This window comes from Symphalangus syndactylus, chromosome 12 (assembly GCF_028878055.3).
Source record: "Symphalangus syndactylus isolate Jambi chromosome 12, NHGRI_mSymSyn1-v2.1_pri, whole genome shotgun sequence".
Lineage (NCBI taxonomy): Eukaryota > Metazoa > Chordata > Mammalia > Primates > Hylobatidae > Symphalangus > Symphalangus syndactylus.
In genome coordinates this window covers 67,515,160-67,541,920 of record NC_072441.2, presented here as the reverse complement: position 1 = coordinate 67,541,920, position 26,761 = coordinate 67,515,160, and the positions used below count along the sequence as shown (strand labels likewise).

The following is a 26,761-nucleotide window of genomic DNA, read 5'->3' as shown; positions in this document are numbered from 1 at the left end:
TGGGCCGGGCCCGGTGGCTCATGCCTGTAATCCCAGCACTTTAGGAGGCCGAGGCGGGCGGATCATGAGGTCAGGAGTTGGAGACCATCCTGGCCAACATGGTGAAACCCCGTCTCTACTAAAAATACAAAAATTAGGTGGGCATGGTGGTACACGCCTGTAGTCCCAGCTACTAGAGAGGCTGAGGCAGGAGAATCACCTGAACCAGTAAGGCGGAGGTTGCAGTGAGCCAAGATTGCACCACTGCACTCCAGCCTGGTGAGGGAAATGTTGACTAATGATTGTGGTGTCCAATATCATACTATTTCTTATGGTCTGGTGATAAATGTCTCCTCTGAAAAATCATAAGCACAAACTAGCCCTTAGTCATGTATGGGAACAGAATGTATACTGCCAGAATTTTCCAAAGAGCTCCGAGCCAAAATTTAATTTGAAGTGCTCCTAAGTTTCCCCAGTATCCTAGAAAATGGAATATGCAAATTTTCTCCAGGCCTAATATACTGCTAATCCAGGCCTTAAAGAATTTCCACAAATAAAGTTACATGACCTCACAATCAACAAACACAATGGGAAACAAAGCACCATGAACAGAGTCAGAAAATGAACAAAAGGCTAACTTAGATCTGCAAAGATTTCATATTTTAGAATTATTGGCTATGAAATTTAAAAACAAGTATTATCACATACTTTGTAAACTAAAGGAAGATATCAGTAAATCAATAAAACTACTAGAAGTAATACATAAAATTGAAACTGGAAACTCCAAAGGGATAATGTTGAGCTTTGTCATTTAAACACTCCTGTAAAAGGGAATAAAAATTCAAGATCAAATATTAAGAATATTAAAGCATTAAGCTCCTGAAAAAATAGGAATTTGACAGGCCAAAAATGAAGAGAAAATAGAAACCTATAGAAGTAAGGTAACCACAGAACTTGTTTGTGCCCAGAGGGCATTTGCAGACCCTGGCAAAGTTGGACTTTTGGTTTGAAATATGATGGGATAAAGAATTTAAAATATATGAAAACCCAAAGATTACAGAAGGTAGAGGGTGTCTAAGAAGTAAACGTTTGTACAATAAGTTGGGACAGTTTTGATGTAAGGAGCAAGCAAAAGTAAACCAACTCACAGGCAGATTTGCAGCCCAGGTTCAAATCACCTGAGTAGTTCAGGACACCCCAGGCCTTCAAGCTGCCTTAAGGTTGTCCCAAATATAGAAATATCAAGTGCATGGGGGAAAAAAAAACAAATTCCCCCAGGGGGATGTTAAGCAGGCCTTAACTTATTCCTACAAGTAATCTTTTTTTTCAAGTAAAAAAAATGAGGATAAAGTCAAAAACAATAAGGCACACAAGCAAACAAGGCACTTCGACTAAAAACTATCACAAACAAGACAGAATGAGAATCACAAACATTTAAAATAAAAAAATCAGAAAAGGACTATAAAACAGCTATGGTTGGTATATTTAAAGAAAAGACAACCTTGAAAATAAGAAGAAATAGAAAACTAGATAAAATAGAATGGCAAGTTAGAAAAAGAAGAATAACATCTTAAAATAAACATCTTAGTAACTAAAAATAAAATGGAGGAATTTCATAATGTGTGAGAAATAAAAGAGAAGAAAATTAGTGAATTACAATATAGGTAAAAAGAAATTAGGATCAAGTATAGAAAGGCAAAACTGTTGAAACAGAAAAAAGAGATTAAGAGTCAAAGAAGAGTTAGAAAATTAATGTAGGTTTTTATTTTGGTTTTGGGTTTGGTTTTGTTTGGTTTGTTTGTTTGTTTGTTTGTTTGTTTTGAAACAGGGTCTCACTCTGCCACCCAGGCTGGAGTGCAATGGAGCAATCATAGCTCACTGTAACCTCGAACTCCTGGGCTTATGTGATCCTTCCACCTCAGCTTCCCAAGATGCACACAGGTTTTTTCCTCAAAAATTTTTTCTTACTCAGAAAATGAGGAAACAGAAAGTAGAGCAAATACAATATCTGAAGAGATTATTGTTGAGAATTTCCAATAAACAATAGTAACAGACAGTAATTTACAGATTGAAGAAGCTATTAAACGAAACTAAGCCTATGAGTTAATATATTATACTGTAAATGCTAAAACTCAAAGATGAAGAAAATCTGAAAATCCATTAGAGAGGGAAAAGATATTACCGACTTCTTAAAATCAACAAAGTAAGCCAGTCGTGGTGGTTCACATCTGTAATCCCAGGACTTTGGGAAGCCAAGGCAGGAGGATCGCTAGAGCCCAGGAGTCTGAGACCATCCTGGGCAACACAGTGAGACCCTGTCTCTACAAAAAATGTTAAAATTAGCCAGGTGTGGTGGCATCTGCCTGTATCCCAGCTACTCAGGAGGTTGGGTTGGGAGGATCACTTGAGGGCATGATTGTGCCACTGCACTGCAGCCTGGGAAACAGAGCGAGACTCCATCTAGGAAGGAAGGAAGGAAGGAAGGAAGGAAGGAAGGAAGGAAGGAAGGAAGGAAGGAAGGAAGGAAGGAAGGATAATACCTTCCATGTGCTAAAAGAAATGTCTAGAAATAATGTAGGGGTGCCAACCGAGAAAGACATATCATGCAAACATATCCTTTATGGATGAGAATGAATAAACAAATTTTCAGATAAATGGAATCTATGACAGCTAATCACAAGCATATTCTCACTAAAGGAGATTCTGAATATTCCTCTTTAAAACAGAAAGAAAATGGTCTGAATGAAAAGTTTAAGATACAAAAAAAAAGAGCAAAGAAATTGAAAAAAATACATGGGTAAAACGAAATAAATATTGTCTGTATAAATCAGTAATAATAATGTCCTGTCTATAGAACTAAAATACACATATTGTAGCACTGTTCACAATAGCAATATGGAATCAACCAGTGTTCATCAACAGATGACTGGATAAAGAAATGTGTGTGTATATATATATATACAAATTGGAATACATATATACAAATTGGAATACTGTTCAGCCATAAGAAATAATGAAATCATGCAAAATCTGATTGTTATCTACTTAAATTTTTGATAATTAATACTCTTGAGGAACCAACTGTTATTAGCAAGTGACAAAATAAATTAGGTAATAACAGGCAAACATTGAAAAGGAAAACAAAAATTAGTTGATCATAATTAATTTAAATGAGTATTTCTAGGCGGGGTGGAGTAGTTAGTAGCATACCAACTCTCACGCTGGAAACAACCAGAAAAGACAGAATGACATAAAAGGACTAAATGGGCTAATATTCTTAAAAGAAAACTGCTGAAAGTGAACTGATAAAGTACAACTGACACCTGCCGATCTGGGCATAACCCAGGCAGAGTCCTGTTGCTAAGGTACAGAAAAGCCAGCTTACTTTTGAGAGGTCTCAAAGAGCTGAAGAAACAAAATTGAAGACTTGAAAAACCTTATATACTTGGCCAGTTTCCTTTCATTTAGCTCAGTCTCTAACTGGAATCAGATAATCAGCCCAACACACCCCCAATTTCTCTCCAGCAGAGAAAAGACAACATCATCGGGAAGCTCCAAGATTTTTCTTATTGCAATGTACAGAATTTAATTTTAAAAATTACTGGGCACACCAAAGGATAAGAACAAATGCCCAAACAGCAAAATAAAAAAGAAAAAGTAAAAAGAAAGAAAATCAAATAGTGGTTGCCAGAAGCTGCAGGAAGAAGGGAATGGAGGGTTATTTTTTAATGGGTACAGAGTTTCCATTTTGCAAGATGAAAAGAGTTCTTGGATGGTGAGTTCTTGGAGAAGACAGATGGTGGTTATGGTTGCATAACAATGTGAACATACTTAATGCTATAGAACTGGACACTTAAATATGATTAAGATGGTAAATTTTATGTTACACGTATTTTACCACAGTTTTAAAAAAGAAACAATAGAAATAAACCAACAGATGAGACATATATTGAAATAAACAGAGAATAGCTATAAAATATCAATGATGAATATATATTTAAGAGGTGAAAAATGAGATTTTTAAAAGAGGAGAAAACTTAACCAGAGAATTGGACTCTTAAGTAATCAAATGGAAACTTCAAAATGAAAAATACATGATTCATTTAAAGTTAAGAATTCAGTAGATGGGTTTAAAGGAAATTAGACACATCACAGCCAGGATTAGATAACAGATCAGTAAAAAATATCCACACTGAACACAGAGAAAAACAAGTAGAAGATACATACCTATGGAAAATAATGAAAAGTCACTTAAATGAACACACTTCAGTGGGTATGAGTCTACAGAAATCATATAGAATTATAGTTATTTATTACTTTTTTCACTTTATATGATAAGATTAAATATTATTTCATTCATCCAACTATTGAACTCATGTGCAAAACCATATACTGGGCACTACAGTTACAAAGATATTTAAGACCCAATCCCTCCTCAAGACACTCCTAGTCACAGGGGACAAACAGATAATGTTTATGCCCTTACTAAGAATTTAGCCAACAGACTTGGGGTGGAGAGAAGAGATTCATTTTGAGTACAGGAAGTGGCCAAAAGCATGGGGTGGGATCGAAAGAGCACAAAATATAGGTCAAGTTAAATTATTTCAATATATCTGGAGTATATCATATAGTAATGACAGTAAGATGAAATTAGCAAGTATAGATTGGCAGAAACCAGATAATTATTTGCCATGTGAAGACAAGAGAAAGTTTTGAAGAATAGAAAAACAACAAATGCCATAAGATCCCTATAATGTTCTGGAAGGTGCATGGTGTTTCACAAACACTATGCCAAGTGTCCTGCCATTTAAAAAAGTTTGAAAAATATTCCCTAATAAGACAGTCTAAACATGACATAACACTCAGGATCCTTCATAAAGGGATCCAAATCTTTTACAATTTCATCTGTCTGAGTTCAATAAGATATTGCCACACCAGTCAGTTTACTAAAAATATACCCTAACATTCCTACTTCCATGACTTGCACAAGCCATTTATTCCACCTGTATTGTCTCCTCCAGTTCACTGTCTAGTAAACTTTTACGCAGTTCAACAGTTTTTCCCTAATGCCTTCTAAAGGTCTCTCTCTGGGAAAAATTAGTAACTCTCTCCATCGTACTCCCATATGATTTGTTCATTCAAAAAATAATGTTTGCTAGGCACAGTGGCTCACGCCTGTAATCCCAGAACTTTGGGAGGCTGAGGCGGGTGGAACACCTGAGGTCAGGAGTTCGAGATCAGCCTGGCCAACAAGGCGAAACCCTGTCTCTAGGAAAATACAAAAATTAGCCAGGCGTGGTGGTACACACCTATAGTCCCAGCTACTAGGGAGGCTCAGGCAGGAGAATCGCTTGAACTCGGGAGGCAGAGGTTGCAGTGAGCCAAGACTGTGCCGCTGCACTCCAGCCTGGGTGATAGAGTGAGACTCCATCTCAAAAAAATAATAATATTATTAATTTTGAGTGCTTTATATGTGCCAGGCACTGCTCTCGGCACTTGGAATGCAACAGTTCCAAGTTAGTGAACAAAAAAGACAAGGTCTCTGTCTCTGTGGAGCATATAGTTGAAACATTTGAAAAAGGTAAGAGCATGGAAAAGGGAAAAGAAGAGTACATGTATTTTACGAAAGCTCCCCAGGTTAATCTATTATGCCCTCCTCCAACCGAACCAACTCAGATTGAGAAGTACAGTACTAGAAAGCATTACAACAAACTTGTAATGAAAGTCAACGTTTAGAACATAACAAGAGGAATACATAAGGCACATTATATTATCATATAAATTCTTACTTGTCTTTTCCTCTAATTGATTAACTTTATCTCTGGATTCCTCTAGCAGAAATGTTAAATCTTTCATTTTATTTTCTTTCTCAGTGATTTGGATCAATAGTAGTGATACCTAAAATATTTAAATAATACATTATCAATATAAAAAGTTAAATATGACACCTTAACATTTATAATACCTACAATTATTTTATGTACTTGTCTACATGCTTTTCAGCTGGTCCAGTTAACCCTCCCACCCTGGTCTCTACTCCTTGGCAGCCAATGTAGAGACAGTGGCACATCAAATTGAAAAAGGCAATCTCTAAACATGGGTATTCCAGGCACAGGGATGGGTGGGGGTATATATAATGGAAAAGTCAACATATATAATGGTAAGATTCAGTCTGTCTTTGCTATCCTGCCCAATTCAGTTCCAGAATGCCATCAGCCAAGTTTATATCCACAAGCAAGAATTTAGAAACCCCCAGCAAAAAAAGTGTTACAAATAATGACATTTAGGAGTCCTCAGCAAAAACACTAGCTGGCCATGCCATCATTTTACAAGGAAGCCCAACAATCTGTAAGCTCTGCCCATGCACGTAGAACTCCAAAAAGCGTTTTAGTACTTCACTCTATTTTTGTGGTTTTTATTATCCTCTCTGTACTGTGAATTAATTTTTTAAATTATTAAGTAGATATCCCTGTTAACCATATTAGGAGACATCTTGTGGCAAATTAGACAAGAAAAACTGCAAATACAGTGAGAAATAGAAGACGATTCTATTATATATATTGCTTTCCATTTGGGAAGCAGAAGACTTGAAACTGATAGAGATGGCATAATAATAATCTGAAACATTCTTGTGAATGCCAAAGGATATAGAGTTAACATTTTCAAGTCTTCCACTACATGACATTAATATAAAAAACATCTGCGTCTTGTTTTCTTAGGCTAAAAAAGAAAAAAGAAAGACGCAACAGAATATTTTAGTTCCTCTTCATTGGTATTATGAATAGCACATTTCAAAACAAACTGCAAAATGTAAGTTGAGTAGTCAATGATCATCTGTATGTTTTGTGAATTTTTTGTCTGAACAAAAGTTCTCACAAAATAATATATTTTGAGGCAATATATCCTATTACCCACTGATATAAATATTATAGAAGAATAATTGATTAAAACCCAAAAAAAACTAGAGTGAGTACATATTTGAGTCAATTAAAATTAAGTGAGTCTAAAGGCTAAATATTTATATATGTATAATATTAAAATTCTCTCACAGGAATTTATCATACATTCGGCAAATATAAACTTCTTTTGAAATTTTAAGTATTTAATGAATTAGCAAATATAAAGAATACAAAGAGTTGGTTTTTTAAAAAACCTGCTTTTCCTTGTCATTTATTTCCTTCTTGTATTCTTGTTCAAGGTGTTGGATTTTTTCATAATCTTCCTTTACTTTAAAAATAAAACAAATATACTGTAATGTCATAACATAATTGTATAACATTTCTATTACTAACAAAATTTAAAGTTTATTTCACCTCATTTATCTCTAAATCATATTAAACTCTAAAAGTTTGTAATGAGCTAATATTGCTGTTTTCTTCCTTTCTGTTTAGTAAAATAGTAAATATAAATAATATCAGTTATAATAACCTAAAATTCTACAATTCTTATATATAAAAGTTTATTCTCTAAAACACTAATCTGAAATAACAGGTTTTAAATATATATAATATGATACATATACAATTATTTTAGCATGCATACTATACCAAGATATGTAAAAAGAGACCAAATCACATTTCTAAAAAAAAATAAAATTAGTTTGATTTCACGAAAGATGTAGTTTTAAAGCTCAAAACTATTTTTAACAAATATTAATTCCCCGCCACATTCCACAAGATTTAGAGGGGCTTACAGAAATAAAGAAAATAGAAAATAGTTGAGAGCATCAGGCTAAAGAGATGAAAATATTAATGGAATCTGATAAAAATATAAGTAGCAAAACAGTAATAGAAAAATTAAGATCCCTATACCTACACTTAAAATGCATTTCCAGTCTGGAATTCTCAGCTTGCACACGAAGTTCCTCAAAAGCTGTTATCATTTTCTGAAATATAAAGTTTAACTTTTAAGAATCATACTTAGATTTTTTTAAATAGCTTTCTTCAAGCTATGAAAATATTACCAAATTTGTATCATGTGATCATTAAATTTAAAACCATACAATTTGGAATAACTAAAACACTGTAATTTGAATTACTTACTCAAAATGTATTAAGAGGGCCTTACGTTAGTTTCCCAGATGCTTAAATGCACTGGCAACATGTTATACAATACAAAATAGCAGCAAATGGATTGTTGGTACACCAGCCATTTACTTAATAGCATGTATCAAAATCTGTAATTTTATATTTATTTGTGCTTATTTATTTATGTCTTCTCCAGTAATGTGAGGCCTCTCCCCGTGAATCCAAAGTTCCATCATCTAGCAGCATGTGTTCATTCAGCATTCAACAAATCCTGCTTTGTAAAATCAGGTTAATTAATTAATTAATTACTGAGTGCCTATTATGTGCCAGGAACTCTTTTAGGCAATAGGGATAGAAGACAAAGTCTCGGTCGGGCGCGGTGGCTCACGCCTGTAATCCCAGCACTTTGGAAGGCCGAGGGGGGGCGGATCACGAGGTCAGGAGATCGACACCATCCTGGCTAACACGGTGAAACCCCGTCTCCACTAAAAATACAAAAAATTAGCCGGGCGTAATGGCGGGCCCCTGTAGTCCCAGCTACTCGGGAGGCTGAAGCAGGAGAATGGCGTGAACCCGGGAGACAGAGCTTGCAGTGAGCCGAGATTGCGCCACTGCACTCCAGCCTGGGCGACAGAGCGAGACTCTGTCTCAAAAAAAAAAAACAAAAAAAAAAAGACAAAGTCTCTACCCTACTGGAACTTACAATAAAGTGTAAAAAAGAATACAAATACACACACACACACACACACACACATCAAATAAATGCCATGTAGCTTTACATGCTCTTGAGAAAAGTTAAATGGGGTGGATATATATAGAATAATCAAATAGAAATTTTAGATAAAGTATTAAGGGGAGAATAACAAAAAAGCAGAATGAAGTTTAGAAATGTGCATAAGATCTTAGACATGAAAGTTCTGAAAAGGGTACAAATTCAAAGAACCACCATCAGAAAGAGCTTGACAAATTTAAGAAACATAAAAGAGTGACTATAGCAGAAAAGCAAAGTGGACAATGACAGGAGATGAGAAAACAAAGGTAAACAGAAGCCAGACACAGATGAATAATACTTTATATGTTTTCAAATTAGCGGTTATGTGTCACAATGTGCTGATTTCTGACAAGAGTCAGTAAATACTTGATAAATTAAGTGATGTCACTAACATGTAAATCAAAAAATTCCTACATAACAAAACATTAATGCTCATAGTATAAAACCTTAGGAATTTTATTGGTGATACAATAATGTATCAACAAATAAATAATAATCTTTTTAGTAAGAATAGTTGTCCATATCTTTGTAGCAATCACTCTAATTTGCTCAGAAATTCCTATGTTTAAAATACTCAGATTTCATTAACACTCACCTCAATGTTATTATTTAGATCCATATAAACTTGCCTGGTTTCTTCCCGTTCATATTCATCTATTGTTAATATAAAGATTTCAAGATTAAATTTTAAAATAAGATGTCAACAAGACAATACTCAAAATGCCTCCAGAAAACATTAAAATATTTAAAATTCTGTGTTAATGATGAACATTGGATTATCTAAATCATTACTGGGTCTTTTTAAGTTGCATCAAAAGCTGTTTGGGTCCAGTCTGTTGTGAAGAAGCTCAGAAGTCACTGCTCCATCCTAACGACAGGTAAAAAGCTGAACAAACTAAAATATTAACAACTCTTCTCAGATCCTTAAAAGAAGTAAAGTCGCAGGACAAACTACTACCCCAAAATTGGAGAAACAGGCAAACACAGAGGGAATTACAACTTACCAAGGCAGAAACCCATAAGCAGAAAACTCTGTGGGAACCAGAGTTAGGGAAAGAAAACCTGAACTATAATTGACGCATTGCTGGAAATTCAGTGTAAACAAATCTGAGAGATACACTTTGTGGAGGCTGGGTGTGGTGGCTCACACCTGTAATCCTAGCACTTTGGGAGGCAGAGGTTGGCAGGTTGCTTGATGCCAGGAGTTCAAGACCACCCTGGCCAACGTGGTAAAACACCATCACTACTAAAAATACAAAAATTCTCCAAGCGTGGTATCACATGCCTATAGTCCCAGCTACTCAGAAAGCTGAGACATGAGAATCGCTTGAACCCAGGAGGCAGAGATTGCAGTGAGCTGGGTGACAGAGCGAGACTCTATCTCAAAAAATAAAAATAAAAAAACCTCTGTGGAGACCCAGTCATCAGAGAGGCCCCACATTCTTGTGAGTTTAACCTTCTGGAGCTCTACCAGGTTTCTCACAATGAACATAGGAAAAACATCCCCTTGTGCTTCTGACAGGAAAAGCCGTTTTGAACTATACCAATGTGTCCCGTTCTTAACAAGGCCTCCCTTGGGAGAGCAAAATCTGCTGGGAATTTGTCAGAGCCTAACTAACCTGGGGGAAGGGAAATACCCAATTCCAGACAGCTCTAGCCTTCCATGTGAAGTAAGGAAAATGTCCAACTCCATCCCCCTCTAGCCATCCAGATGGAAAATGGGAAATTCACAACTGCAGCCCACTCTACCACCTTGTCCCGTCTAAGGAGGAGAGCGATGCAAGGGCTGAGAAGTATTTATGAAATTCATAATCTGGAGGCAAAAATTTGCTAATAAACTGAGACCTAACCATAGATCTATAGAACACTCTTCCTTCTATACTTTACCAGCACATTACAACAATTCCTTTACCCAGTACATCATGTGTAGCTATCCAAAACAATAAAAATACAAGCATACTAAAAGGTGAAAAATACACTTTGACAAGACAAGACAAGCATCAGAACCAGACTCCGATACAGTTAAGGATGTCAGAATTATCCCAGACCAGTAATTTAGAACAACTATGATTGATATACTAAGGGGTCTAGTAGATAAAGTAGACATCACACAAGAATAGATAAGCAATTTAAAGAGATAGGTGAAAATTCTAAGAATGACTCAAAAATGCTACAGATCAAAATCACTGTAACAGAAATGAAGGGCTTGTGGGTGTGGGGGCTCATGCCCATAATCACAGCCACTCAGAAGGCTCAGGCAAGATGATTACTTGAAGCCAGGAGTTGGAGACCAGCCTAGACAACATAGAAAGACGCTGTCTCTAAAAAAAATAAAACGAAGAAATGAAAGGCTTATTAGTAGACTAGACACAGCTGAGGAAAGAAATCTTTGAAGTTGAAGATACTTCAACAGAAACCTCAAAAACTGAAAGGCAAAGAGAAAAAAGACTAGAAAGAACAGAACAGAATATCCAAGAACTGTAAGACAACTACAAAAGGTATAATGGGAATACCAGAAGGAGAAGAAAGAGAAAAAAGAACATAAAAAAATATTTGTAACAATAATGACGAGAATTTTCCCTAAATTAATTTCAGACACCAAGTCACAGATCCAGGAAGCTCAGAGGACGGAAAGCAGGATAAATGCCAAAAACACTACACCTATGCATATTACATTCAAACTACAGAAAATCAAAGATAAAGCTAGAGGTAAAAAAACATTTTACCTATAGAGGAGCAAAAAGAAAGATGATATCTGACTCCTCCTCAGAAACCACGCAGGCAAGAATAGAATGGAGTAAAATATTTAAAATGTTGAGAGAAAAAACCAGCAACACAGAATTCCGTAATTTGAGAAACTATCCTTCAAAAGTGAATAAATACTTTCTCTGACAAAAGTAGACAGAATGTGTTGCCAGCAGACCTGCCTTCCAAGAAATGTTAAAAGAAATTATTTAAAGAGAAAGAAAATTATTTATGTAAGAAATTCAGATCTCTATAAAGAAAAAAAAGAGCAACAGCTCGTCTCAGTGGCTCACACCTGTAATCCCAGTGCTTTGGGAGGCCAAAGTGGGAGGATCACTTGAGGCCAGAAGTTCAAAACCAGCCTGGATAACATAGCAAGACCCCATCTCTACCAAAAAAAAGAAAAAGAAAGAAAAAAAGAGTATCAATGCAGAAATAAGTGAAGGCTAAATAACTTTTATTTTTCTCTTTCTTAATTGATCTAACATATAAGTTTGTCAAAAATAGTAATACCAATAATGGGCCAGGCACAGTGGCTCACACCTGTAATCCCAGCACTTTGGGAGGCCAAGGTAGGTGGATCACTTGAAGTCAAGAGTTCAAGACCAGTCTGGCCAACATGGTGAAACTCCATCTCTACTAAACATACAAAAGTTAGCAGGGTGTCATGGCACATGCCTGTAATACCAGCTACTCAGGAGGCTGAGGCAGGAGAATCACTTGAACACAGGAGGAGGAGGTTGCAGTGAGCCAGGATCATACCACTGCACTCCAGCCTGGGCAACAGAATGAGATTCTGCCTCAAAAAACAAAACAAAACAAAATAGCAACAATGTATTAGATTATAAATGCTTATTTATGCTTTATATAAAAGAAATTAATGACAGCAATGATACAAAAGATGGGAGGAGGCCAGCCGGGCCTGGTGGCTCAAGCCTATAATCCCAGCACTTTGGGAGGCGGAGGAGGGTGAATCACTTGAAGTCAAGAGTTCAAGACCAGCCTGGCCAACATGACAAAACCCCGTCACTACTGAAAATACAAAAATCAGCCAGGCTTGGTGGTGGGCACCTGTAATCTCAGCTACTCAGGAGGCTGAAGCACGAGAATCACTTGACCCCGGAAGGTGGAGGTTGCGGTGAACCGAGATGGGATCACTGCACTCCAATCTGGGCAATAGAACAAGACTCTGTAACCAAAAAAAAAGAAAAACAAAAAGATGGGAGGAAAGAATTATAAGGTACTCATATTAACCTTGAAGCAGTAGAGGGTTATTTGAAAGTCGACTTGGATTACTGTAAATATATATTGCATACTCTAGTGAAATCACTTTAAAAAGTAAAAATAGAAGTATAACTAATATTCTAAGAAAGGAGAGAAAATGGAATCACATAAAATGCTCAATTAAAACCACAAATAGCACAAAAAGAGTAAAAGACAAAAATAGGAACAAAGAACAGGACAACAAATAGAAAAACAGTAATAAATGTGGTAGATAATAATCCAACTATATCAATAATCATTTTGAATGACAATAGTCTAAATGACCAACTAAGAGATTGTCGGAGTGGATCAAAAAACAATACCCAACTACATGCTGTCTGTAAGAAACTCACTTTAAATGTAAAATCACATCTAGAATAAAAGTAAATGGACAAAGATATACCATATTAACACTAATCACAAGAAAGCATATTAACACTAATCAAAAGAAAATTAAAAACTTCTACTCTACAAAAGAGAATGTCAAGAGAATGAGAATACAAGCCACAGACTGGGAGAAAATGTCTGCAAAAGAAACATTTGATAAAGGACTGTTATCTATAATTTACAAAGACTCAAATATTGTTAAGTCTTTTATTGTTGATTAAAATTCAACAATAAGAAAACAAGCAACTTGATTAAAAAGTGGGCCAAACATCAGAGAAATGCAAATCAAAACCACAGTGAGATACCATCTCACACCAGTTAGAATGGCCATCATTAAAAAATCAGGAAACAACAGGTGCTGGAGAGGATGTGGAGAAACAGGAACACTTTTACACTGTTGGTGGGACTGTAAACTAGTTCAACCATTGTGGAAGTCAGTGTGGCGATTCCTCAGGGATCTAGAACTAGAAATACCATTTGACCCAGCCATCCCATTACTGGGTATATACCCAAAGGACTATAAATCATGCTGCTATAAAGACACATGCACACGTATGTTTATTGCGGCACTATTCACAATAGCAAAGAGTTGGAACCAACCCAAATGTCCAACAACGATAGACTGGATTAAGAAAATGTGGCACATATACACCATGGAATACCATGCAGCCATAAAAAAGGATGAGTTCATGTCCTTTGTAGGGACATGGATGAAACTGGAAAACATCATTCTCAGTAAACTATCGCAAGGACAAAAAACCAAACACCGCATGTTCTCACTCATAGGTGGGAATTGAACAATGAGAACTCATGGACACAGGAAGGGGAACATCACACTCTGGGGACTGTTGTGGGGTTGGGGGAGGGGGGAGGGACGGCATTAGGAGAGATACCTAATGCTAAATGACGAGTTAATGGGTGCAGGAAATCAAAGTGGCACATGGATACATATGTAACAAACCTGCACATTGTGCACATGTACCCTAAAACCTAAAGTATAATAATAATTAAAAAAAAAAAGAAAAAAAAAAAAGTGGGCCAAAGACCTTAACAGACACCTTACAAAGGGAGACTTATGGATGGCAAATAATCATATAAAAAGATTAGCTATATTAATTTCAGACACAGCCAACTTCAAAGCAAGGAAAGTTGTCAGATATAAACAGGGCCATTTCAAAATGCTTTTAGAGCTGGGCACAGTGGCTCATGCCTGTAATCCCAGTACTTTGAGAGGCTGAGGATGGAGGATCACTTGAGCCCAACAGTTCAAGAACACCCTAGGCAACGTAGCAAACCCCATCTCTACAAAAAATAGAAAAATTAGCCAGAAGCGGTGGTACACACCTAGAGTACCCACTACTCAAGAGGCTGAGGAAGAAGATCCCTTGAGCCCAGGATCTCAAGGCTGCAGTGAACTATGATCACATCATTGCACTGCAGTCTGGGTAACAGACCAAGACCCTGTCTCAAAAAATAGATAAATAAATAAAAATAAAATGCTTTTGGGTCAATTCTCCAAGAAGATATAATAATTTTTAACATGCATAGGCCTAACAATATGGTGTCAAAATACATGAAGCAAAAACTGGTAGAACTGCATAGAGAAATAAATTAATCCACTATTATAGTTGAAGATTTCAACATCTCTATCAGAAATGGACAGATCCAGCAGGCAGAAAACCAGTAAGACATGTAAGTTGAGTGTCCCTTATCCAAAATGTTTGGGAACAGAACAATTAATATATCAGATTTCAGGTTTTTTTTTAGATTTTGGAATATTTGCATTGTGTTTACCAGTTGAGCATCCCCAATCTGAAAATCCAAAATCTGAAATGCTCCAATAAGCATTTCCTTTGATCATCATTTTGGCACTCAATTGGATTTTGGAGTATTTCAGATTTGGGATTTTTGGATTAGGGCTGCTTAACCTGTAGTTGGATTCAATGAAACCATCAATCACCTTGACATTTACAGACTGCTTAATCCAACAGTAACAGAACGCATAGTCTTCTGAAGCTCACATGGAACATTCATCAAGATAGACCACATTCTGGGCCATAAAACACACCTTAACAAATTTAAAAGATTATGAATTGTACAGTATCTGCTCTCAGATCACAATGGAATTAAACCAGAAATAAATAACAGAAAGATAGTTGGAAGATCACAAAATGCCTGGAGATTAACCAAGACACTTCTAAATGCCACCTGAGTCAAAGAAGAAATCTCAAGAGAAATTCAAAAATATTTTGAACTAAATGAAAATTAAAACACATATTATCAAAATCCATGGGATACAGGAAAAACTGAGAGGGAAATTTATAGCACTGAATGCATAAATTGGAAAAGACTATCTGAAATCAATCATCTAAGTTTCCACTGTAGGCAACTAGAAAGAGAAGAGCAAATTAAATCCAAAGTAAGAAGGAGAAAAGAAGTAATAAAAATTAGAGCAAAAACCATGAAAGTGGAAACAGAAAATCAATATTTTAAAAAATCAATGAAACCAAAAGCTGGTTATTTGAAAAGATCAATAAAATCAATAAATTCTAGCCAGGCTAAGAAAAAGAGAGAGAGGATTCAAATTACTAATCCATAAATGAAAAAGGAGACATCACTACAAACCTCATGGATGTTAAAATGAAGAAATATTATGAACAATTCTATGCCCACAAATTTGCTAACCTAAGTGGAATGGACCAACTGTCAAAAGACACAACTGCCAAAACTCACAGAATTAAAAACAGGCAATCTGAATAAGCCTATATCTATTAAAGAAATTAAGTCAATAGTTAACAACCCTCCAGAACAGAAAGCACCAGGCCTGCCAGCTTCACTGGTGAGTTCTATAAACATTTAAGGAAGAAACTATACCAATTCTGTACTATCTCTTTCAGAAGATAGAAGCAGAGGGAATATTTTCTAACTCATTCTATGATGCCAGCAGTACCCTAAAACCAAAACCAGACAAAGACATTATAAGAAATTTACAGACAGATATCTCTAATGAACATAGATGCAAAAATACTCAAAAAAAATTAGGAAATCAAATCCAACAATGTATAAAAGGAGCCTGACACAGTGGCCCACACCTATAATCCCAATTCCAGCTACTCAGGAGACTGAAGTGGAAGGATTGTTTGAGGCCAAAAGCTTGAGACTAGCCTGGGCAACATAGCAAGATCCCATCTCTAAAAAGAAATTTTAAAATTATTTGGGTGCAGTGGCACACACCTATAGTCTCAGCCATTGAGGAGGCTGAGGCAGGAGGATCACTTGAGCCCAGGAGTTCAAGGCTATAGTGAGCTATGATCATGCCTGTGAATAGCCACTGCACTCCAGCCTGGGTGACAGAGCAAGATTCTGTCTCAAAAAAAAAAAAGTATAAAAAGAATTATACAACACAATCAAATTGGATGCAGTCAAGGTATGCAAGGCTGGCTCAGCATTTTAAATCAATTATTGTAATCCATAACATAACAGGCTAAAAAATTACATGATCATATCAATAGATATACAAAAATTATTTGACAAAATCCAACACCCATTCATGATAAAAACTCTTACTAAACTAGGAATAGAAGGGAACTTGCTCAACCAAGTAAAGAATATCTACAGAAACCTATAGCTAATATCATACTTAATGGTGAGAAACTAGAAGCTTTTCCACTAAGATCAGGAACAAGGCAAGGATGTCCCCTCTCACCATTCTTTTTCAACATTGTACTTAAAAGTTTTAATTAATACAATAAAACAAAAAAAGGAAACAAATGGAATCAGATTGAGAATAAAGAAATAAAAACTATTTTATTCACAGATAACATAACTGTCTATACAGAGAATTTGAATGAATTAACAAAAAAAAAATCCTGGAACCAATCAGCAATTACAGCAAGGTTGCATGATACAAGATTAATATACTACTATCTGATCTTTGACAAACCTGACAAAAACAAGAAATGGGGAAAGGATTCTCTATTTAATAAATGGTGCTGGGAAAACTGGCTAGCCATATGTAGAAAGCTGAAACTGCATCCCTTCCTTACACCTTATACAAAAATTAATTCAAGATGGATTAAAGACTTAAATTTTAGACCTAAAACCATTAAAATCCTACAAGAAAACCTAGGCAATACCATTCAGGACATAGGCGTGGGCAAGGACTTCATGTCTAAAACACCAAAAGCAACGGCAACAAAAGCCATAATAGACAAATGGGATCTAATTAAACTAAAGAGCTTCTGCACAGCAAAAGAAACTACCATCAGAGTGAACAGGCAACCTACAGAATGGGAGAAAATTTTTGCAACCTACTCATCTGACAAAGGGCTAATATCCAGAATCTACAATGAACTCAAACAAATTTACAAGAAAAAAACAAACAACCCCATCAAAAAGTGGGCAAAGGACATGAACAGACACTTCTCAAAAGAAGATATCTATGCAGCCAAAAAACACGTGAAAAAATGCTCATCATCACTGGCCATCAGAGAAATGCAAATCAAAACCACAGTGAGATACCATCTCACACCAGTTAGAATGGCCATCATTAAAAAGTCAGGAAACAACAGGTGCTGGAGAGGATGTGGAGAAATAGGAACACTTTTACACTGTTGGTGAGACTGTAAACTAGTTCAACCATTGTGGAAGTCAGTGTGGCGATTCCTCAGGGATCTGGAACTAGAAATACCATTTGACCCAGCCATCCCATTACTGGGTATATACCCAAAGGATTATAAATCATGCTGCTATAAAGACACATGCACACGTATGCTTATTGCGGCACTATTCACAATAGCAAAGAGTTGGAACCAACCCAAATGTCCAACAACGATAGACTGGATTAAGAAAATGTGGCACATATACACCATGGAATACTATGCAGCCATAAAAAATGATGAGTTCATGTCCTTTGTAGGGACATGGATGAAACTGGAAAACATCATTCTCGGTAAACTATCGCAAGGACAAAAAGCCAAACACCGCATGTTCTCACTCATAGTTGGGAATTGAACAATGAGAACTCACGGACACAGGAAGGGGAACATCACACTCCGGGGACTGTTGTGGGGTGGGAGGAGGGGGGAGGGACAGCATTAGGAGATACACCTAATGCTAAATGACGAGTTAATGGGTGCAGCAAAACAACATGGCACATGGATACATATGTAACAAACCTGCACATTGTGCACATGTACCCTAAAACCTATAGTATAATAAAAAAAAATAAAAATAAAAATAAATAATAAAAAAGATTAATATACTATACAAAAGTCAATCATTTTCCTATACACAAGCAATGAATAAGTGGAATTTGAAATTGAAAACACAATACCATTTACATTAGTATGCAAAAAAATGAAATACTTAGGTACAAATCTAACAAAACGTGCAAGATCTATATGAGGAAAACTATAAAATTTTGATGAAAACAATCAAATAATAATTAAATCAATAGAGAAATATTCCATGATCATGGATAGGAAGATTCAATATTGTCAAGATGTCAATCCTTCCCAACTTGATCTACAGATTCAATGCAATCCCAATAAAAATCTCAGCAAGTTATATTGTGGATATCTACAAACTGATTCTAAAGTTTATATGGTGAGGCAAAAGACTCAGAAGAGCCAACACGATATTAAAGGAGAAGAACAAAGTTGGAGAACTGATACTACTCAAATTCAAGACTTACTATAAAGCTACAGTGATCAACATAGTGAGGGATTGGTGGGGAAAAAAGACAAAGAAATCAAGGGAACAAAATAGAGAGTCCAGAAATAGACCCAATAAATATAGTCAACTGATCTTTGACAAAGGAGTCACAAATAGACCCAGACAAATACAGTCAACTGAAATTTGACAAAGGAGTAACAGCTATAAAATAGAGAAAAGATGGTCTTTTCAACAAATGATGCTGAAACAAGTGGACAACTACATGCAAAAAAAAAAAAATCTGGACACGGATCTTACACCCTTCACAAAAATTAACTCAAAATGTATCATAGACCTAATGTAAAATACAAACCATAAAACTCCAAGATAAATAGGAGAAAACCTGGATGATCTTGGGTATCACGATGACTTTTTTTTTTAGATACAATCCATGAAAGACATAATTAATGAGCTGGACTTCATTAAAATTAAAAACTTCTGCTCTCCGAAAGATAATGTCAAGAGAATGAGAATACAAGCCGCAGACTGGGAGAAAATGTCTGCAAAAGAAACATCTGATAAAGGACTGTTTTCTATAATATACAGAGACTCAAAATTGTTAAGTCTTTTTTCTTATCGTTGATTAAAACTCAACGATAAGAAAACATGCAACCTGATTAAAAAATGGGACAAAGACCTTAACAGACACCTTATCAAAGGAGACATACAGATGGCAAATAATCACATGAAAAGATTCCCATCATATATCATCAGAGAAATGCAATTTAGAACAACAAAGATAGACCAATACACACCCCTATTCGAATGGCCAAAATCCAGAACTTTGACAACACCAAATGCTGGTGAGAGTATAGAACAAAAGAAACTCTCATTCACTGCTGGTGGAAATAAAAAATTGTACACCCACTTTGGAAGACAGTTTGGCAATTTCTTACAAAACTAACATACTTTTACCAGGTGATCCAGGAATTGTGCTCCTTGGTATTTACCCAAAGGAGTTTAAAATGTCCACACAAAAGCCTGCACATGGATATTTATAGCAGCTTTATTCACAACTGCCAAAACTTGGAAGCAACCAAGGTGTCCTTTAGTAGGTGAATCGATAAATAAGTTGTGGTATGTGCAAACAATGAATGGAATATTATTCAGTGCTTAAAAGATGAGCTATCAAGTGATGAAAAGACATGGAGGAAACTTGAATGCATATTACTGAGTGAAAGAAGCCAATCTGAAAAGCCTACATACTATAGGATTCGAACTACGTAACATTCTGGAAAAGGCAAAATTATGGAGACAGTTAAAAGATCAGTGGTTACTGGAGTAGGGTGTAGAGAATCAACCGACAGAACACAGAATTTTAGGGCAATGAAACTATTCTGTATTATACTACAATGGCAGACATATTTGTCCAAATCCATAGAATGTACAACACCAAGAGTGAACACTAATGTAAACTATGAACTTCGGACAATTATGATGTGCCAATGTAGGTTCATCAATTGTAACAAAGGTGCCACTCTGGTGAGTATGTTCATAATCGGAGAGGTTATACATGCATGGGGCAAAAGCTTTGCAAACTGGACTCTGCATACAACACTACCCAAGTCCCAGAACTATCCTTGAGTACAGCATACATGAAATAGACCCAGGGCAGCACAGCAAAGGCATTGAAAATTGAACTGATATTGGAACACCCACACTGAAAAGGCAAGACAGAACCTATTCTAAACCTAAGTGAGCTGACTGCCTGTTAGAAAACAAACAAATAAACATTCTCTAGGAAATCTGAAGAGGACTCAGATTTTCATAACATAATCCAGGATATAATCCAGAATTGCTGAACATTCAATGAACTAGGAAAATTTAACCATTCTAAGTCTCAAATTATTAATTATTATCTAAGATAGCTGATGAGATAACCAATAAAACTAGGATCTATGGCAAAAAAAATCACAGAAATGGACCCCAAGGTATTGCAGACATTGGCATTATTGGATACAACTATTTTTATTATGTTCATAGAGATAAAAAGTAGAGCTTTAAAAAGTCAGCAAAGAACTTAAAATTCTGGAAAGTGACACTACAAATTTTTAAAGAACCAGCTAATACTCAACCAGTAAATGCAATAACAGAAATTAAGACACCAACTGATAAATTTTAAAACAGACAAGAATTAACTAAATAGAAAATCAGTAAACTGGAAGAGAGATTAGAAGAAATTATGTGGGCCAGGGCAGTGGCTAACACCTATAATCCCAACATTTTGGGAGGCCAAGGTGGGAAGATCACTTGAGCCCAGGAGTTTGAGACTATCCTGGGCAACATGGTGAAACCCTGTCTCTAAAAAAATACAAAAATTACACAGGCCTGGTGGTGTGCAGCTGTAGTCCCAGCTACCTGGGAAGCTGAGGTAGGAAGATTGCTTGAGCATGGGATGCGGGGGTTATGGTGAGCCAAGATGGAACCACTGCACTCCAGCCTGGGCGACAGTGTGAGACCACCCCACCCCCCGCCAAAAAAAAAAGAAAAAGAAAAAAGTATCCTGAGTGGAGTGCAGTGAGAAAAAAGATGAAAAATACAGAGTCAGAAATACAGAACAGTGGCCTCATTATTGTGACCTGAAAAGATTGAACAGGCTCTCATCTCAGGGACTTTGCATTTAACTGCTTCCTCTGCCTGAAATATCCTTTCCTAAAATAGATGGCCCACTCCCTTATTCAGGTCTCTACCCAATGTCACTTAACCAGAAAAAACTTCCCAATCACCCTGTCCCAAAATATTCTCTCCTTAAGCAGTTATCACCTAACATATATTTTATTTATTCATTAATGATCTGTATCCTCCTCCCTCACTAGAGTGTATACTCTTTTTTTTTTTAAGTTCTGAGATACATGTGCAGAATGTGTAGGTTTGTTACATAGGTATACATGTGCCATGGTGGTTTGCTGCACCTATCAACCCATCATCTAGGTTTTAAGCCCCACATGCATTAGGTATTTGTCCTAATGCTCTCCCTCCCCTTGCCCCCCACCCCCTAACAGGCCCCAGTGTGTGATGTTCCCCTCCCTGTGTCCATGTGTTCGCATTGTTCAACTCCCACTTATGAGTGAGAACATTTGGTGTTTGGTTTTCTGTTCCTGTATTAGTTTGCTGAGAATGATGGTTTCCAGCTTCATCCATGTCCCTGCAAAGGACATGAACTCATTCTTTTACAGAAAAAAAAGAACCCCATTCAAAAAGTGGGCAAAGGCTATAAACAGACACTTCTCAAAAGAAGACATTTATGCCGCCAACAAACGTGAAAAAATGCTCATCATCACTGGTCATTAGAGAAATGCAAATCCAAACCACAATGAGCTACCATCTCACGCCAGTTAGAATGGCAATTATTAAAATGTCAGGAAACAACAGATGCTGGCGAGGCGGTGGAGAAACAGGAACTTTTTTTTTTTGAGACGGGCCCTTGCTCTGTTGCCAGGCTGGAGTGCAGTGGCATGATCTCAGCTCACTGCAACCTCCGCCTCCCGGGTTCAAGCCATTCCCCTGCCTCAGCCTCCTGAGTAGCTGGGACTACAGGCGCGTGCCACCACGCCCAGCTAATTTTTTTGTGTATTAGTAGAGATGGGGTTTCACTGTGTTGGCCAGGCTGGTCTTGATCTCTTGACCTCGTGATCTGCCTGCTTTGGCCTCCCAAAGTGCTGGGATTACAGGTGTGAGCCCCTGCGCCTGGCCTAGGAACACCTTTACACTATTGGTGGGAGTGTAAATTAGTTCAACCATTGTGGAAGACAGCGTGGTGATTCCTCAAGGAAATAGAACCAGAAATACCATTTGACCCAGCAATCCCATTACTGGGTGTATACCCAAAGGATTATAAATCATTCTACTATAAAGGCACATGCACACATATGTTTATTGCAGCACTATTTACAACAGCAAAGACTTGGAACCAACCCAAATGCCCATCAATGACAGACTGGATAAAGAAAATGTGGCACATATACACCATGGAATATATACTCTTGTAAGAGTAGAGACTTTGTTCACTGCTGTTTTTCATCAGCATCTAGAAGATTTCATGACATAGCAGGCACTAAAAAAAATATTGAATGAATGAATAAAAAAATAAAAAAACACAATAACAAAAAGACTGGTCAACAACTTAAGGCAATAATCTGCATAGAGTTTAAACTAATAATAAGGCAAGTATCAAGACTTTAAAAAAAAAAAACTTTCTACATGTCACATCAAGACATACCTCAACTTTAGTTTATTAAAGAGACCACCTTGAAAAATGTTGGGTTCTCTAAACCTTCCTCACCATCTGATTTCTAACTTAGCTAAAAACTAAATGTAAGAAAGAACTATTGCCCGGCGCAGTGGCTCACACCTGTAATCCCAGCACTTTGGGAGGCCGAGGCAGGTGGTCAAGAGATCAAGACCATCCTGGCCAACATGGTAAAACCCCATCTCTACTAAAAATACAAAAAATTAGCCAGGGGTGGTGGCGGGCACCTGTAGTCACAGCTACTCAGGAGGCTGAGGCAGGAGAATCACTTGAACCCGAGAAGCGGGAGGTTGCAGTGAGCTGAGATTGCACCACTGCACTCCAGCCTGGCCACAGAGTGAGACTCCGTCTAAAAAAAAAAAAAAAGAACAAAAACAAACTATCAGACTTGTCTCTCTAACCCAAGTTATTTTCTGCAAGACAGCCAATGTACTATCCTTCTACCCTACCACTGTACTTTTCACCACTTTCTATATCTAGGCAGAAAAATTAATCTTGAATGTTGAATACACAGGATATAGTAGAGGAGCTGGTAGTGGTATGGTACATTCTGGAAGATATATATAGTGTTGTAAAGCAAGGTACTACAGGCAGGGACTAAGAATAAAAAACCTGGCCGGGTGCAGTGGCTCATGCCTGTAATCCCAGCATTGGGAGGATCACCTGAGGTCAGGAGGTCGAGACCAGCCTGGCTAACATGGTGAAACCCCATTTCTACTAAAAATACAAAAAATTAGCTGGGCATGGTGGCGCACACCTGTAATTCCAGCTACTCGGGAGACTGAGGAAGGAGAATTGCCTGAACCCAGGAGGCGGTGGTTGCAGAGAGCCGAGACCACACCATTACACTCCAGCTTGGGCAACAAGAGTGAAACCACATCTCGAAAAAAAAAAAAAAGAATAAAAAATCCTAACAGTCAATGTTAGAAATAATGACAATAATAATAATAAAATACCCAACATTTATTGAGCACTTTGCATTGTTCTAAGCATATTTATCAACATTTAATTCTCAGGGCAATACTAAGAGGCATTTAATTAATAAACAGAGTGACAGAGAGACTACATAATTTACTCAAATTATTCAAGCTCGCTAGGTGGACAGAAACTGAAAGTCTAAATTTGAGCACAGGCTATCTAATCCTTAAGCCCAAGCTGTTAAGTAGTAAGCTGCATGATACAAATTAAAATTTTTAGCTAAGAAAAATAGAGAATATCCTGAAAAAGCAGGTAGACAGTATTTCCCAATGGATTCTTGGCAGAAACAAAGTAAAGCTAGTGTCAAATTACGGCAAAAATAAAGAATTATATTTTATAATCATACATTTTTATTTTTCATCAAAATGGGAAAAAATCCTACTTTACAATTTAAAAAAATGAAAACATGCTTAAAAATGTTTAAACTGTTCTTTCACATACACAACACAATCATATCAGAATATTTTTAGAAAATGTTTCTTTAGGAAAAATTTGAGAATTCTATTTAGATTGAAAATAAACATTGCACCACTATTCATAAATACAATGGCTTTAGCAAAGCCTCTACTGGTATTTTCTGTTACGAGCATGGCTATGTATCTTATTCTTGATTGAATTTCCTAGTTGTTCCAGACAGAGGTTAGTCTCAAAATCATACCTTACTTGAAACCAGGATTAACTATAAATATCAAGAATATACCTTTTGACATATATTACCTTTCAAAAAATTTTGAGCTTTCAAAAGTCAAAGAACTGTGACTCTCCTTATTACTTATATAAAAATAGTCTGAGGCACATATAATTTGTTCAAATCAAATTGGTTCCAAAGATTAAAAAGACAATTTCTTCCCCTCTCCACCTCTACCAGTAAAATAAATTGATAAAATCACATAAAACAAGAAAGATATTTACATTTCTTTGTCTTTTCTGCAGATCTAGCACAGGTTTCTTTGAGTAGATTACATAAATGCCTTGTGGCATTATTCCTGAAACAAAGGAAAGAGTTTGCCTGTGTGTAATCTGATCTCAAAGCAAAATCACAATATGTAAGTTATGAAATATATTGTTACAATTTTTAAGAAATTTTTAAAATATTATAATATTTGGCATAGATCATATTATTCATAAATGACTATATGAAGAAACAGTGGGTTGACTGTACTACTAGCAAAGATGATTTAGTAATTGCCTCCCTTTAAAAGTAAAAGTTCTAGTAACTGGCCACTAAAATAAATAAACAAATAAAAGTGACAGCTCCTTAACAAGTTTCTACCCAAGTTGCTATCAATAAACGTTCAGTAGACAGGTCTAGATTTGTCTAAGGAAAAATAATGAGAATACGTTGGGCCATTCATTAACAAATTAATATATGTCTAACCTTCAAAACACAAAATAAGGTAACTTTCTGATTAGGCATTCATTATGTGAATAATGAGACCTGTGGCTATCCTGAAGTTACTAACACATATGGCAGTTAGACTTAATTTTCTAACATCATTTTTCTGTAGAAATAAACTGTTACATTTTCAAAAACAGGAATTTGAGTAAGAATTAACTTGGAACTAAGTTAAGCCCTATTTTATAAGTACTGTACTCAAGGCAGCAGTGAAACAGACAACATATATAGGTAGTTGTAGATACAGAATTATCAGGCATCTTTTTTGACACCAAGGAATGTTTATTCCTGATGCTTGACATTTTAAAAAGTTATTAGTCAGTGACTACAGTTTGCCAAACACAAGAATGTATGTCTTCCTTTTTCCATAGCACTCAGATATAATTCTACTTATACATTCATATGATATAACATATAGAAAGTGCTCAATACGTTTTTGAAAATTATTTTAGTAGTAAATTTGGAATAAAAAATGTGAAAAGAACAAATTCATTAAATTACTACTTACTCTTTTATTAAATCTTTATTTTCTTGAATTCCTTCTTCTAATTTCAAACTTACTTTTTCATTTCCAAACTAATTTATAAAACAGAACAGTTCATCACATTTTGCTTATTAGCAAAAATAAACATGAATATAATCATTAAGCAGTATTTCTTTACTAATGCACAATAGTCTAAAAGAATTCTTTTCTTTCCACATAAAAAGGAAACATTTTTGTAATAGCTTATGATTTCCCTTAAGAATATGGCCTTCATCAATCTAAAATAAAGATGGCTAAATCATCTCCAAAAAATATTCAACAATATTTTAATGCAATATTATCTTCTCTAAATATTTTTGAAGTAATGTTTTTTCTTTGTCCTAACACAATGTCACATTTTCTCAACTTTTTTTCACTTATGCTACACATAAAGTTACACAGTTTCGGCCGGGCGCAGTGGCTCACGCCTGTAATCCCAGCACTTTGGGAGGCCAAGGCCGGTGGGTCACGAGGTCTAGGAGTTCGAGACCAGCCTGGTAAATATGGTGGCATCCCATCTCTACTAAAAATACAAAAATTAGCTGGGCGTCGTGGCTCGCGCCTGTAGTCTCAGCTACTTGGGAGGCTGAGGCAGAAGAATCACTTGAACCAGGGAGGCGAAGGTTGCAGTGAGCCGAGATGGTGCCACTGCATTCCAGCCTAGGTGACAGAGCAAGACTCTGTCTCAAAAAAATAAATTAAATAAATAAAGTTACACAGTTTCAGG

At 36.2% G+C, this 26,761-nt stretch overlaps 1 protein-coding gene across 3 annotated transcripts in view; it reads right to left on the bottom strand.

The window, feature by feature from the left end:
* The window catches only part of SYCP1 (synaptonemal complex protein 1), a 145,131-nt gene that overhangs the window by 114,200 nt on the left and 4,170 nt on the right, over window positions 1–26,761 (bottom strand). For all 3 annotated transcript variants that reach the window (XM_063625815.1, XM_063625816.1, XM_063625814.1), the window contains exons 7-12: window positions 26,020–26,087; window positions 25,028–25,101; window positions 9,374–9,432; window positions 7,795–7,864; window positions 7,133–7,206; window positions 5,769–5,877 (exon numbers count right to left, since the gene is read on the bottom strand). In XM_063625815.1, the coding sequence (XP_063481885.1) occupies window positions 5,769–5,877; window positions 7,133–7,206; window positions 7,795–7,864; window positions 9,374–9,432; window positions 25,028–25,101; window positions 26,020–26,087 (454 nt within the window). The remainder of the gene's footprint in view (window positions 1–5,768; window positions 5,878–7,132; window positions 7,207–7,794; window positions 7,865–9,373; window positions 9,433–25,027; window positions 25,102–26,019; window positions 26,088–26,761) is intronic.